Source organism: Anser brachyrhynchus, assembly GCF_964034855.1.
Source record: "Anser brachyrhynchus genome assembly, chromosome: 15".
Taxonomy (NCBI): Eukaryota; Metazoa; Chordata; class Aves; order Anseriformes; family Anatidae; genus Anser; species Anser brachyrhynchus.
In genome coordinates, this window is record NC_137733.1 from 14,969,401 (window position 1) to 14,982,930 (window position 13,530).

The following is a 13,530-nucleotide window of genomic DNA, read 5'->3' on the forward strand; positions in this document are numbered from 1 at the left end:
ATAACCCACTAAAAGAGTTTGGTCGAGTTTGGTTCGCTTGAGATGTTGGTCAGCACCGCAAGGAACCGCGCGTGGGCGCGGACGGATGGGCTCGGACAGGCAGAGCTGCCTCTTGGGTGCCCCCAGCCTCCGGGAAGTCAAGCTCTCGTTCTTGCCTTTGTCAGAAAATCGGGCAAACGGCCCTGAACTGAATTCCAGCAAGCGCACGGCGCTTTCCGAATCGGCACGCTGGCGCCGGCAGGGTGGGAGCGGGGTCCTGCAGGGGAGAAGGCAGCCGGGGCTGTCAAGGCAAGGGGCCGCATCCAGCCACTGCAAACAGAGGCTGGGACTGGCACTGGGGGCAATGGGGTGGCACAGAAAGGCTTGTGGCAGAAGGGTGGCTCCTGTGAACCATTTAGCCTGCATTTAAGAGACAAAGTGCCGTGCTCGGGAGCTTAAACTTGTTAAAGAGGGGTCTCCTGGGCAGCCTTGATGCAGTCTCAGTGTCCTGCCCGGTGCAGCCCTCATTGCTTTAGCAAAACTGGAAAGGAAAGGGTCAAATGCTGTCCCAGTAAGTTTGTTAAGTGCTCGGGCATTTCAGGCTCTCTAAACTTCTCTTGAGCTCACCCGGCTGTGAGAAGCAGCTGGATGATGCAATGACACTCCTTGCCAAAGAAGCACGGCCCTCTGCCACCCGCAGCCAGAAGTGCCCGCACTGCCTGGGGACCCTGCTCCCACCGCAGCCCCAGGACAGCAGCTGGGCACGCAAGGGGACGGCGCTCACCCCATGTGAGACCCCTGAGCCCTGCAGACCCCTCGTATCCTCTGCTGCCAGCAGGAACCACACTGAACATCGTTCTCAGCTAAGAGGTTGGGGGCTCGCTGGAGCCGAATGCCAGCTTTTGTTCCCAGGACGGATGCTCCCGGCACCTCCCGCCCCGCAAGCGCTGCGGTGGCTCGGCTCTGCCCTGCCGGCCCCGTCACGTTCCAGCTGGCAACGCTGGCCCTGCTCCCTGCTGCGTCACGCCGGGCTCGGCACGAGCCATTGTGCGGGCCGGAGCAGCAGCGCCCGATGCGGGCCACCACCGCCCGCCTCCTCCCTTCCCCGGGGGGCACCGCCAGCCGTGCCAAAACAGAGGGGGCCGGGGCCAAGCTCCCTGCTTACGCCGAGCCTGACTCACTCGTTTGCTTTTCCCCAGCGGTTCAAGCCCAGTGGGTCCTCCTGGTCGGCTGAATCAGGCTTTACGTAAACAGCCCCGGAGCTGGCCGGGCTTCAGGAGCGCTCAACCAGCTCCGGCCGGTGGGTGCTCCTGTGCTCGGCCTCCCCGGACACGTCTCCACGCACAGCATCGCCCCCGGGGGCTGCGTGCGAGCTGGGAGGGAGCCGTAGCCTGGTGGCTGGGTCCAGGGGTGCAACACGGGGCCAGGAGCACCCACGGTGAGAGCCCACGATCAGGAGTGCTGGGCTCTATTTCTGGCGGCGGGATCTTGGCCAACCCAACGCGTTTCTTCGCGACTCCACTCGAAACCAGGAAGGCTTATTACCTCCCTCTCCTCTTCCTGGAGACGCTGCAGGAGCTAATTGAATTTGGTTTGTAAAGCACTTGCAAAAGCACAGCCTAAATGCGGTGTCAAAGCCGGGGCTGTGATTATTCCAGCCAGCGGGAGCTGCCCCTTTCCTTCGATATTTATTGTTCCCGTCTCTATTTTATTTTTATGAATTCCACACATACTGGCATATTTCTAAAGTCAACAATGCTAATAGAATTACTCTCTAAATGTGAAAGCAGGCACAGTGGAAAACGCCTTTTGCCAGAAAGCGGCAGATAAAAGGATCTGTCAACGGATGTCAGGTTTATTGCAGAGGGGAAGAGCAAATGAGATCTTGCCTGAACGCGTGTCAGGCGGCTGGGGGCTCAGCGCAGGGCGCCTGGATGGCTCATACCTCTTCTTCCTCCTCTTCCTCCTCCTCCTCCTCCTCCTCCCCACCATGCGGCGGCTGTGCAGGTGCTGGCCTGCTCACGAGCTCTGCCCTTGGGCTGCCCTTTCTGTAGGACATTTGACCTCCGAGATAATTAGCTGATTTCTAAAATTTCAGGCTCGACACCGGAGGCGATTAGGCTGGCTGTGTAACATCGCTGCACGATCAGCTCCGTGCAAGGTAACGGCGTGGCTACATCACGCTTCGGTATCACACAGCCGAGAACAAACCTAACAAATCTCCCCAGAGACAAGGAAGAAGAAATTCATACGGGGCTCTGCCCGACCAAGAGACCCCTGGGAGGACTCAATGAGCTTTCAGGTTCGGCCGCCGAATTTTTCGCGCTTACCTAGGAAAGTCCCGGTGAATCCCAGTGCTAAGAAGCTGGAGATGACAAACAAGGTCCCTACAGCCAAGACGACCAAGCCTGAGTAATAGGCCCAGTGGCTGTCCAAGCCCTCCAGCTTCGGCTGGCTCTTCATGGCTTCTGTGAAGCTGTCAGAGAGACAACAAGGGCTGTTAATAGCGGCGACTCACTGTTAACGTCCCCCCCCTCTGGGAGATGCAGAGCTTTGGGAGAGGATGCTGCCGAGGGAGACACTTCTCAGGGGCCCTTTGACATTTCTCAGGGTCCCCTTTTCCGATGGGAGAAGCGAGCAGCCAAAGGCTGGTGAGCAGCCAGGGCTCGACCTGGGGCACTTATTTTAACTCGCAACCCTTGGTGGAAATGTCCTGGAAATGTCAACCCCACCGAACCGCAATATGATGCAAACAATATATATATATATATAAAATGCACAAAGATGCCCTCGCAAACGCTGGAGGCTGCGATGCCTCAGCACGGGAGCTGGAGGCCTGGGGAACAATCTGCCGGGTTATCTCGTGCTCCCACCCCCGTTCCTCGCCACCAAAATATTTTGCAGCTTTCGTGCGCTCGCCACGTGCCCAGGAGTGATTCACGGCTGAGGCCTGACAGTCAGGGGGAGGACTGGAGCAGCGAAAGGAAAATACTGGATCCACGCATCGTCAAGCGCGAGCCGCGCTTCTCGGCTCCAGGCTCAGGCAGGCATTTCGGGTCTGACCTTCCAAATGCTTGTTTGTGAGCGTAATATCTGTGACCCCCCCCTGTCCTGGGCCACCCGAACTTTGCCCAGGAGCAGGGCTTGGCAGGCCTGGCGCCTCGCATAGCTCCAGTGAGAGCGGATGGCTCCAAACAAGATAACGCCGTGATTCAGAACTGCCCGTTAATAACAGCGAGATGAGATAACAGCCCCACGGAGCTGCGTGCAGCGCCTCTCCACATGCTGCTGACACACGAGGTAGGAAACTCGGAGCTTTTTTTTTTTTTAATGAGCACGCTGGAGGCTGAAATTCAAGCGGATTAACAGCACTCCTGCGCCCCTGGCCATCGCTGCCTGCCTTTTGCTCCTCGTGCTCCCAGGTCTTCGCGTGGAACAGACCCAGCGGTTTCAGGGCTGCCAGCTTGTGTGATGTTATCTGCGGTGCTCGGGAGGCTTTTTTCCTAACGTCCAGCTCTGCAAGTCTTGCAAATCCCTTGGTTTTCTTCGCTGCCTGAGTTGAAGCTGAGTCCTGCCAGGCCGGCTTACAGAGCCGGGGCTGCAACGCACCTTGCGAAGGCTCAAGGCCGGCTGGCAAGGCACTCGCCAAGCAAAGCCCAGGATGATACTTAAACCTTATGGTGCACAGACCTGGCTGATACCTCTTGTTTTCCTTGGAGCTCATTCCTACCCAGTTTTCTACTCTCTGGGAGCTTTTAGGCCCCCACAGCAAGCTGTTTCATCCTTCAGCAAGCACTAGAGCAAAGAAGCAAAAAACAGAATAAAGGTACTGTGCTGGGGAGGGAGCTGGAAGGAGCCTCGGGGAGCTCCTCCATGACCCAGCACGCCTCCCTCTGCTCGCCAGGTTCATCCTGGTTTCGTTTAAAATCAGTGCTGATGGGAAGACACAATCCAGCAGCCTCACAACCCTTCACATCGCATCCCTGACGTTTATTTTTAAATGATATAAGCGACCCCTCTGAGGAAGCCCAAACCTGCGTCCCTGCTACCAGCACTGCCTGGATTTGGATGGGAAGCCCTGCGGGGATATTCCCCTGGCAAAAAGATGTGCAGCTATGGCGTGGTGCTCAGAGGCTGCTTTTTGCTCGGGGTTAGCGGGATTAACGCTATCTTGCATCCTTGAAGCTCCCCTATCCTATGCTCGTGACCTGCCTCGGCCTCGGAGTACGAGAAGAACAAACGTGGCTCCGAGAGCGTGACCTGGCCGACTGCAAAAGTAGCGGTGGAGGTTTTGCAACCAGCACGTGACGCCGTTTGCTTTGGCAAAGCCGTCTCCCCTGCTCCAGATGATGCCATCCTCCCTTTTGACGGGCGGCAGGCCTGCAGGAGCTGCCCTCAGCAGCATGTCGGGCTTAGTCCCCTGCTCTTCGGCTTGCAGCGAGGGAGGGAGGCGTTTGCGCAGAGATAATGGGCCGCCTTGCCCTCCAGTGCTGTTTTCTACCTTCCTAAACACGCTCTCTATTTGCATTAAACGTGATGCGCGCTGGAGTTTTCAGGACTGGTAAATAAGCCTTTTAAGCATTTATGATGCTGGGCCACGACGAGCAGCACGGAGCCGCCAGAAAATGCAGTGATCGTGGCATCCGTGCCTGCTCCTGGTGGCAGGGGAGCCCCCCGGGGCCGCGGCTCACCCTCCTGGCAGGGGGGGGACGAGGCAGGGGCTGTCCCCGTCGCGTGGTACGAGTCCTGCGGCCACCCACCATCGGTCCCTTTCTCCATGTGCCTCTGAGTCACGTTCGTCACAGCGTTTATTTCTGGCTGTGCTGCAAGGCGGCGTCCCGGCTCGGCACCCGAGAGGACGCCGCTTGCAGCCAGGCTTTGTCCCGGTACCTGGAAACGCTTTTGTGCGCCGAGCGGAGCAACTGCCGTGGGGAGGAGCTGCCCTCTTCCCAGGCAGGGACGGATGGGCTGTGACCTACTTTAATCGCATCCCCGGCTGCTGTCACGAGGATGCCTGTGATCGTGGGGCAGAGGGGGCCTGGGGGGTGCCCCCCCAGCTTTGGGGAATGGAAATGGGGGAAACAGGGCTTCCCCCAGCATCTCCCCACATGTACCCGCCGGTTTGCCAGCACAAACACCAGCGGCGCCCGCTCCCTGCCCCGGCCAAAAAGCCCAAATCCACCAGCTCTGGCCCAACTGGGAGATTTGGATGATTCCCCGAGGGCTGCACAGCCGCCACGTCAGCGGGGTTTGCCCCAAGATGCCAAGGCAACCGGCGCTGTTCTGCCCACCCTTCCCAAAAACAAAGGGCGCTGGCTCAGGCACTCAGCTGTTGCCGCGCAGGCGGTGCCGCGTGGTGGGAATAAACCACATGAACTGGAAAAGCACTCTGGAAATGGCCCCGCAGCGCGGGGACGGAGGTGTCGTACAGCTGGAAGTGGGTTTAACCCGTGGTGTGCTCAGCACCGGGGGCAAGGGGAATCTGCAGCGGGTACCGGGGGCACCGCTCCTCCCGCGGGGATGCGGAGGAGACCCGTGGTCAGGTTTGCAAAAACAGGAGCTTATATTGCGAAAACAGAAAGCGAACCAAACCTGCAGCCCCAATACAGCCCCAAAAGCCACACGGAGCACAAAGCAATGCCTGGAAATTGAGAGAGGAGCTGAGCTTTTCAGGTCTCTGGGCCTCTCTCAGTGGCACACAGCGACCACATTTTGTAACCCCTTTCCCACAAAGCAGGGCAGGGACCTCATCGAGCAAACTGGGTCGCTGCTGCAGCGCTCCCTTCGCCCGATCCCCAAAATCAGCCTGGAAACTGGGCAAGTGCAATTGGGGCAGAAGCGGGCCGGGGGCCGGCAGGCAGCGGGAAGCAGCAGCGGCGCAGGCGGCTGCGCGGCATGTCCCCGTCCCCGTGCTGGAGGCTTTGTTCCTCCTGGCAAAAGCAGGCAGCAGGGGGAAAATGGTCCAGCGGTGGCCAGCAGCAAGCACCGCTGCCTGCACGCCGCAACAAAAGACCTCGCTCGTTAAAAAAAGGGAAATAAAGCCTAAAACCATCCCGCCGATACCACCAGCAATTGTTAGCCCGGTCATCATCTTCACAGCTTCTTTTGCCAATAATGACTTTGCCTTTCTGCCAGCGCCAGGGTGGGTGTTATTTAGGTCAGCTGGGGGTTGGAGCAGCTTCTCTCCCTGCCCGGCAGCGGCTCCGTCGGGGGCACGAGGTGTTTTGGTCCACCCGGAGCTTTTCCCAGCCACGCTCAGCCTGCTGGCAGCGCGGGTCGGAGGGGACACGGGCTGCTGCAGGCCACGCTCAGTTCCCATCATGAGCGTGGTCACTTCTGCACAAAACATGCCGTGGTACGTAGATCGATGCCGTTTACAACACAATCGTTCTTGATACCAGATCCAGGAAGTAAACAAGCTGAGCGTAAAAGCAGCACACTACTGAATGACAGCCGGCCCCTTCCCGGTGCCAAATCTGGTCCCGGGGGGGTTCTTTCTGTTGCAAAGGTGCTGCCCTTGCTGTGCCTCTGCAGAGCGTGCTTGGACCAAAGGCACCACAACCCCAGACACCCTGAGGGCCTCGCTTTGCATCTGCCAAATCCCCCTTTTGGCACACGTAACACGGGTGGTGCCGTTACAGCTCGGACAAACGCCCCAAGGCCCCGAAGGTGGGAAGTCTGTAAGCTCCCTAGGTACAGAACCACCTGTACGTATCTGCTCTGAGACGGGGAGTTTGCAAGAGCACGCAAATGGGAGCAAGGGAGGGCTCCAAAGGCAGCACCCCTGGCTCATTGTATAGTCAGAGCAGGGGAAGATGTCGACAAGGTGGCTAATGCCGGACAGGGACACGGGATGGAAATGTACAGGAGGATAGAGGCGGTCATGTCCCGTGTCACACGGTAACAGCCATAAACACAGCGCAGGTAGGTAGTGCAAAAGTTCAGGAGCTGTTTTCCCTGATAAGAGCCCCGGTGATGGAAGTTCCCTGCTTCTTGCTGAAAGAACACGATTGTCATGAAAATCATCGCTGCACCAAAGCAATTAAGGATGCTTGCCTCGTGCGGTTGACTAAGCAGGTCCCCTCCGGTCACAGGTCACTCTGCATTGCTTCTCAGGAACACGCCGAGGCTGATAACGAAGCTCAGGGCTGGGAAGCACCTAATTGCTTAATAAGCACGGAATATTCCTTTTCTTACAAACAAAGTATCCCTTTGGATGGAAAACTGCCTGAGACCATCGCAGCATCGACCTGGGGACAAGACCGAGGAAGGGCAGGCATCGGAGCTTGCAGCCCAGATGCCAACCTGCAAAGTTTGTCTGCTCTTCCCTCCCTGCCTGCCTCCACCCTTGGCTTGGAGCCTGCCAAAAACACAGCTGTGAAGAGGAAGCGGGTTTTTAAAAACAAAGGAGACACCCCGTGGGCTCCCCAAGTGCTCCCTGGCGGCCCCTGCCCCCAAAACCAAGCCCCCAGGGCATGCAGAGAGGAGTTTGAAAGGCTGGGTCACAGCACTGGGGGTGGAGGGATGCCCTGGGGCCACCCTTTTGCTCGCTCTCGGCAGCTCGCATGCCCTGTGCTAGCAGCCACCGTGCACAGCCCGAGTGCGAGATGCAGCTCGCTCTGCACGGCTAGATCGGAGAAGCAGGAAATCTGCTTCCATCAGTGCAGCCGAGCAGAAGCGACTCGGGAAAAAAAAGATTAAAGGAGAAAGTGAAAGGAGGAGAGCAGGAGAGCTGTGCCCCTCCTGGTGAAAGCAGCCCCTGAGATGGCACTGCCCGTGTCGGAGGATCCACGGGTGCATCTCTGGGCAGCTGGAGCCCAGTTTGGGACTGGCTGCTGCCTTCATGTGAGAGCAGTGGGCAGGATCACGCCTTCCCAAACAGCACGGCCTCTCCTGGCTGGGGCCGTGGAGGGCTCAAGGAGCTGGGGATGGAGCCTGAAACCATCCCGTGGCTCCCAGGGGAAGGACTTGCCTTGCTTGAGTAGCCTGGGGTGCAGTGCTGGGACAGGTCAGGCCTCCTTGACCCTCCCCATCGGTGCCTCACTGTGATCCGGCGAGCGCCGCTGCCCCAGGAGCTCAGCAGGACCCCTGGGAGCCGGGATCGTCCCCCCATCAGCTGTGTTTTTAATTAAAGGCCAGACCCAAGGCTTTGCACTGCTTCCCAGACAACAAGCAGCTGTGTCATCCGTGCCTGAGACCGCCGAGACATTCCCCAGCGAAACCCAAGCATGCCGTGTCACTGAGACACGGGCAGAGCGCACACATGCCCCCCGCACCGCCTGCACTCCATGATGGCCACATTCACCGCGAGCTTTCTTGGGGTTTCTGCAACAAGAAGCGGCGGTGACAAACGCAGAAGGGCAAGGGCAGGTCTCGGTGTCATTTCCAGGAAGGCAGAGCTCTTAAATACATGTGCAGATTCCAACCTGAGATCTCGGTGCCTGGGAAATTACCCGGAGTACTAAACAACCCATTAGCTCTGACCCTGGCATAATTGAATCTGGAAATTTAGTAGAGAGCCTGCCTCTCCTCACAGCGTTGAAGATAAAGCCTATCAGATCGCAGATAAATTGCTGGCATTGAGGAAATCTTCCGCAGTAAACCTCTCCGCTGCACTCAGAACGTCAGAGGACGTATTCCCATGGTGTAGGGCGCATCAGTCACACAACGCTATTAGCACGGGTAGCGTTTAAACAGATCGCAGATAAGAGTTTGAAGAGGCTGCTCGCTAAGTGCACAGATAATCCTACTCTCCTGCACAGGAAACGGGGGCTTCTTAAAAACAGGCTTCATCTCGTTTATTGTTTTCAGGAGAAAATGAAAAGATTCTGCTTTTGGGTAAGATCCGTGCTGTGCCAACAGCCTTCCTGCCACACGACTGCACGCAGGGCAGGGGAAACTGCCCCAAGAGTGGGGCAAGAAATGCTGATGCTGACGGTTTGCTCTCCTGACCACAGCCACCTTGTTGCATCCCTCTGCCTGACTGGGGTGTTCCAAACCCCGGAATAAATCTGCTGGCTGGAGGGATCCAGGTAAAACCAACACGCCGGGGCTGGATTCAGCCCTGCAGAGCACACAGCCCTCGTCCCCGTGCCCTGCGGGGGCACCTCTTTGGGTTTCCACAGAGCGGAAGAGTTGGATCCTTACCAGTGGCTCCGCACGCAGTTGAGCATCAGGATAACGGTGCCCAGGCAGTAGCAGGCGGTGTGTGGAGAGCCGCAGACCCGGCTGAGCGCTCGCGTTTTGTGCTCCCATCTCGCCACCTGAAGAGACAGCAGAAAGGGAAAGGGGTGGTTGGAGGCGCCAGGTTGGAGGTGCTCAGCGAGGCTGAGGCTGCCCCGGGGCCACCGAAGCCAACGGGCTCGTGTGATGCAGCCTGGTATTGCCCTCCTGCAAGGAAGGAAAACAGATCCCAGAGCAGGGGACGGACCGCAGGGCCCCCCAGCTCTGATTTTCCAGGTGCTGTGACTTGCACCCAGCCACGCAGACCCTACCAGGCGGGGGCAACCCCTCCCAGCCCTCTTCCAGAAAAATCTGCAGCGCTCCCCCCAGCTCCCTGCAGGTAAGACCTGCCAGCTTGGCACAGATAACTGCATCCCTTGGACGTGCTGAACCAGCTGGCCTTCGTCAGCGCTCAGCAATTTTAGCCATTAAGGACTCGCCTGAGCTCCTCACCCACCTCCCAGCACCACGCACGCTGCTCCGCGACGGCCCCGGCCCCTCGCACGCCAGCAGCATCTCCAGGGAGGTGTCAGCATCCCTGCCAGCGCGCTTCCCTCTGGCTGCAGCGTTAAGCCTCAGGTTTTATAGAGCAGCAGAAGCTGACGGCCCCCCGCCCCAAATGCAGCCGAAGAGGTGCCCCCTCGCCCCGGGAGGCTGCTGCATGCGGGTGGCTGGAGCTGCTCCCCAAATCCGCAGCTCTGGACCCACCCGAGTCACCCCATCCACGACCCTTGCTCCCAACCCGATCAAAATCCCTACGGCCGGTATGTTTTCTACCTTTCCGCATCCCCCAGCAAGCTGCGGCTGGATTTATCGCCTCTTTTAGGTTTCAGGCCCCAAGCTGGGGCCCTCCGCATGGCTCGGATCAGCCCCCACATCCCAAGCACACCCAGGCAATGAGGCGAGAGGCGGGAGCCAGGGGAACGTTTCAACATCAATTTGCTCCTCAGACACGGCCGGCTCTTCATTAGCTTCAAACACGCTCCGCTCCCTCGCACGGAGCCTGGGCAGCTTTGGGGGGCACCAGCAACCCGGCTATTCATCCCTGCTGAGTGCATTTGGTCATTTATTGGCTCCGTTTAAGCAGCGAGCAGGGAAGGGAAGGGCGGCTTTGCAGGCACCGCTCTCTTCCCAGGCTGATGCAGACGCACAAAGTGCCGGTGGCGGAGGGGGGACAGCCGCCTTCGGGAGGGGAGCGAGATGAAAACCTCCGATAAGCAGGGCACCGATTTCGCATGCTGAGAGCTGATTCAATTAGTTATGCAATGATTGCTCCGAAATTACAAATCCACTCATGACAGAGAGAGCTGCTTCACTGCCTTTTCCTGGCTGGTATAAATAGTTTGTATTCTAAATTGAATTTAAAACACCATGCGTCATGCTGCTGCTAAAACGGGAGCTGCTGTTTGAGCGCTGCGAGAGGGGAAAAAGAAATGCAGGGTGAGTTACCACCTTCGGAAAGTAAAAGAAGTGACCACACAGGTGACTGAGTCACAGCCAAAAAACACGGCCGCGTGCCGGCTATCTCTGCGAGCCTCCTAATTCCCTGGAAATTACTCTGACGGCGCTCGCTCCTGGCTCGCTCCGAGAGCTCAGCAAAGCATCTCAGCCGGTGGCAGAGCTGAGGCTGAAGGCCTCCAGGAGCCATCCAGGCGGCCTCGTAATTACCCTCGCCGCTACGAACGCTCGTCTGGGCAGCGAGAGAGCAAGACGGGGCAGAAGGAAGGAGCGTGTTTCGGAGCCCTTCGGGGCACCAGCTGGCTCCGTGCCGCTCGCGGTGCAGCCGAGCTCGTGCTGCATCGTGCAAACTCCCGGCTGGGAGCAAAACACCAACTTGTATTTGGCTGTTGCAGCCTCCAGATAGGACCCAGGACTCTTTTTCCAGGCACGCCACGAGCCCACGCATGAGTCACCAGCAGCAAAGCTGAGCGAGAGCCTGCGTGGAGCCTTCCCAGGGGGGCTCCTGCCAGGCCCCGCGCTGGTATTTCGGCTTCCGAACAATTAATTTGTTCCGGTTCTGGTTCTACTCCTCGAGCAGCTAATTAGTTCTGGCTCGGTTCTACTTTTCTAATTTTAGTCATCTGCTCGCTAATATTAGCTCTCGTTCGACCTACGGCTACGCAGCTGGCTTCATGGTTTTATGAAACCATTAGCCGACGTGTTTTTATTTACTGCGCGGTGGACGCGAGATGATTTTGGCACCCTCCGTGGCTGCAGCTATTCCCGGCACGGTGCTTGCTCCCCGGCCAAGGCTGGCAGCCCTCATTCCCACCACCGTGCCCAGGCTGCCCCAGTGAGCACGGCATTGGGATGGGGAGCCCCACGCCCATCGCGGTGAGCGAGGGAAGGCAGCGCTTGTAGTTTTCCAACCTCCCGGTTTGGAAACGGAGCAACACAAAGCTTCCCGACTTACCCGAGGGTCAAAGCAATAGAAAAAAATTAAGGCTCTTTCTCCAAAGCCCTGTCCTTTCACTTTAGGAAAACTCGCTGATGGCTGTAAGCAGTTTTGGAATGTTTCCCCCATTGCTCGTTATCGAAATAAATCAGCATGCGGATGTGGCTGCAAAGCCGGGCGTGCTCCTGGGCCCCGTGTTCCGCATTTGGCAGGCTGCAGCTCCCAGGGCATCGCTCCCCCCCTGCGTAACGCGGGGCTGCCTTCTCCGAACACGAACCGAGCCATCTCCCCAACCTCTTGGGCGAGCGCGTAAACAAAACTGAAGGCACCGGCACGCATCCCCCGTGGCCGCCCTGCTACGAAGAAGGAAATGTTCTGAGCTCTCTGTTCTTTTTTTGGGGTGGGTAAACCTTCCCGAGCCACCTTGAGACGCGCCACAAATAGCCATTGGAAAAGCAATTTCATCTCACGAGCTTGCCTCCGCCGCTGATCAACGGGAAATGCTCTTCACAGCTTTGTGTGCACGGCAGACCATATCCTCTCATTAATATTTAGTATTTGTTTCAAGGAAATTGATTTATTTATTTTTTTTTTTGTCTGCCATCCAAGGAAGCTGGCTTTTGAACGTGCTACATTTTAATTTGCTCAACCCCAGCTTTGAAACGGAGACTTTGTTCTGTTTTGCGTGACTCCGTTTCTATATCGGGCTTGCCCCAGAGGTAGGGAACGAAACCAGACACCCCCAAGGCTCGCTGTCACGTCTCGATGCTAATCAGCTGGGCCATGTCCTCACGCTGCCCCATTGCCTTAGCACCACAACACCGGGTGGGCACTGCTGAATTTAGGCACGCGGCATGCCTGGCGGGCCGGGATGGATTAGCAGCCTTCTTTCACAAAGGGAAACTGAGGCACTGGATGGCCGAGGTGTGCAGCTGCTTCCCAGCTCTCTGGGATTGGGGCGGTGAGGCTGTGCCCACGTCCTGGGAAATCCCAGACCCGCTGCCCACTCAGGGAGATGCTCTGCCCACTTCTGGGGACGCTCCTGCCCTGGCCAAGCATAAAAACAGTGAGTGCAGATGTCTGAGCTGGACGTAAGATGATAGTAAATAGGATATGCTGTCCCTATTGTACCCGTCTCACAGTATTAAGGGTTTCATCCCACCATGTAAGGACAAGGAAACAGCCCACCGAGGGACACAAAACTCAAACATTTCATGAAAAGCCTAGAGGAAGAATAATCAGTTCCCCAGAGCATCCGTGCACCCCAGTACCAAGACAATGTGTGTGCATAGAGTGAGCCCTGGATGCGTCGGCAATTCAAACTCAAAAACCTTAAGACAAGAATGACCTAAGCAATTTTTTTAGCTTTCCCCTTCAGCCTGATCTCTCCCAGGCCAGCATCCCATGGATGCTGGGCTCCATGCTGCTGCTGGGTTAGGAAAGACCCCGATGCGAGCTTCGAGGGCTCCGTGCAAATGTCTCCTGCAGCGGGAGGCATGCCCCTGCCAGCTCGTAATGCCACGAGAGTGTAGGAAATCAGACAGTCCCCTTACTGCTCCTCCAGAGACCAGGGGCACCAAATCGTTCCCCTGCTATGAAAAATCAATTTTCTCATTCCGAATCCCTGAAATCCTTCATTAAAGCAGCATGACATTCTCCGCTCTCTGCCAGCACTTGGGTGCCAGAAAATGACCTTGCTTGCAGCTCTTGCAATTATCTAACAGACAGGGAGAAAAGAGATATGCCTGAGCACCCAAACTCTGACTAAGGCACTCAAAGGAGTTATGTGAGTGGGGAGGACGCGACAACGCGGGGCAGAAATAGCTGAGCGGGCTGAAAGCACACGGACACCCACCGTGGGGCTGGGAGCCCCAGGGCTGGCTGACCTTTCCAAATGCCAAGCAGCCGGCGTTTCTGGCTGTCCCAAGTGACGG

At 57.5% G+C, this 13,530-nt stretch overlaps 1 protein-coding gene across 10 annotated transcripts in view; it reads right to left on the minus strand.

The window, feature by feature from the left end:
• Window positions 1-13,530, minus strand: part of PEMT (phosphatidylethanolamine N-methyltransferase) — a 40,323-nt gene that overhangs the window by 8,850 nt on the left and 17,943 nt on the right. For 9 of the 10 annotated variants that reach the window (XM_080556010.1, XM_080556003.1, XM_080556002.1 and 6 more), the window contains 2 exons: window positions 9,127-9,242; window positions 2,310-2,455 (listed from right to left, as the gene is read on the minus strand). In XM_080556010.1, coding sequence (XP_080412136.1) covers window positions 2,310-2,455; window positions 9,127-9,242 — 262 coding nt within the window. The remainder of the gene's footprint in view (window positions 1-2,309; window positions 2,456-9,126; window positions 9,243-13,530) is intronic. The other variant, XR_013939538.1, reaches the window with a different exon arrangement.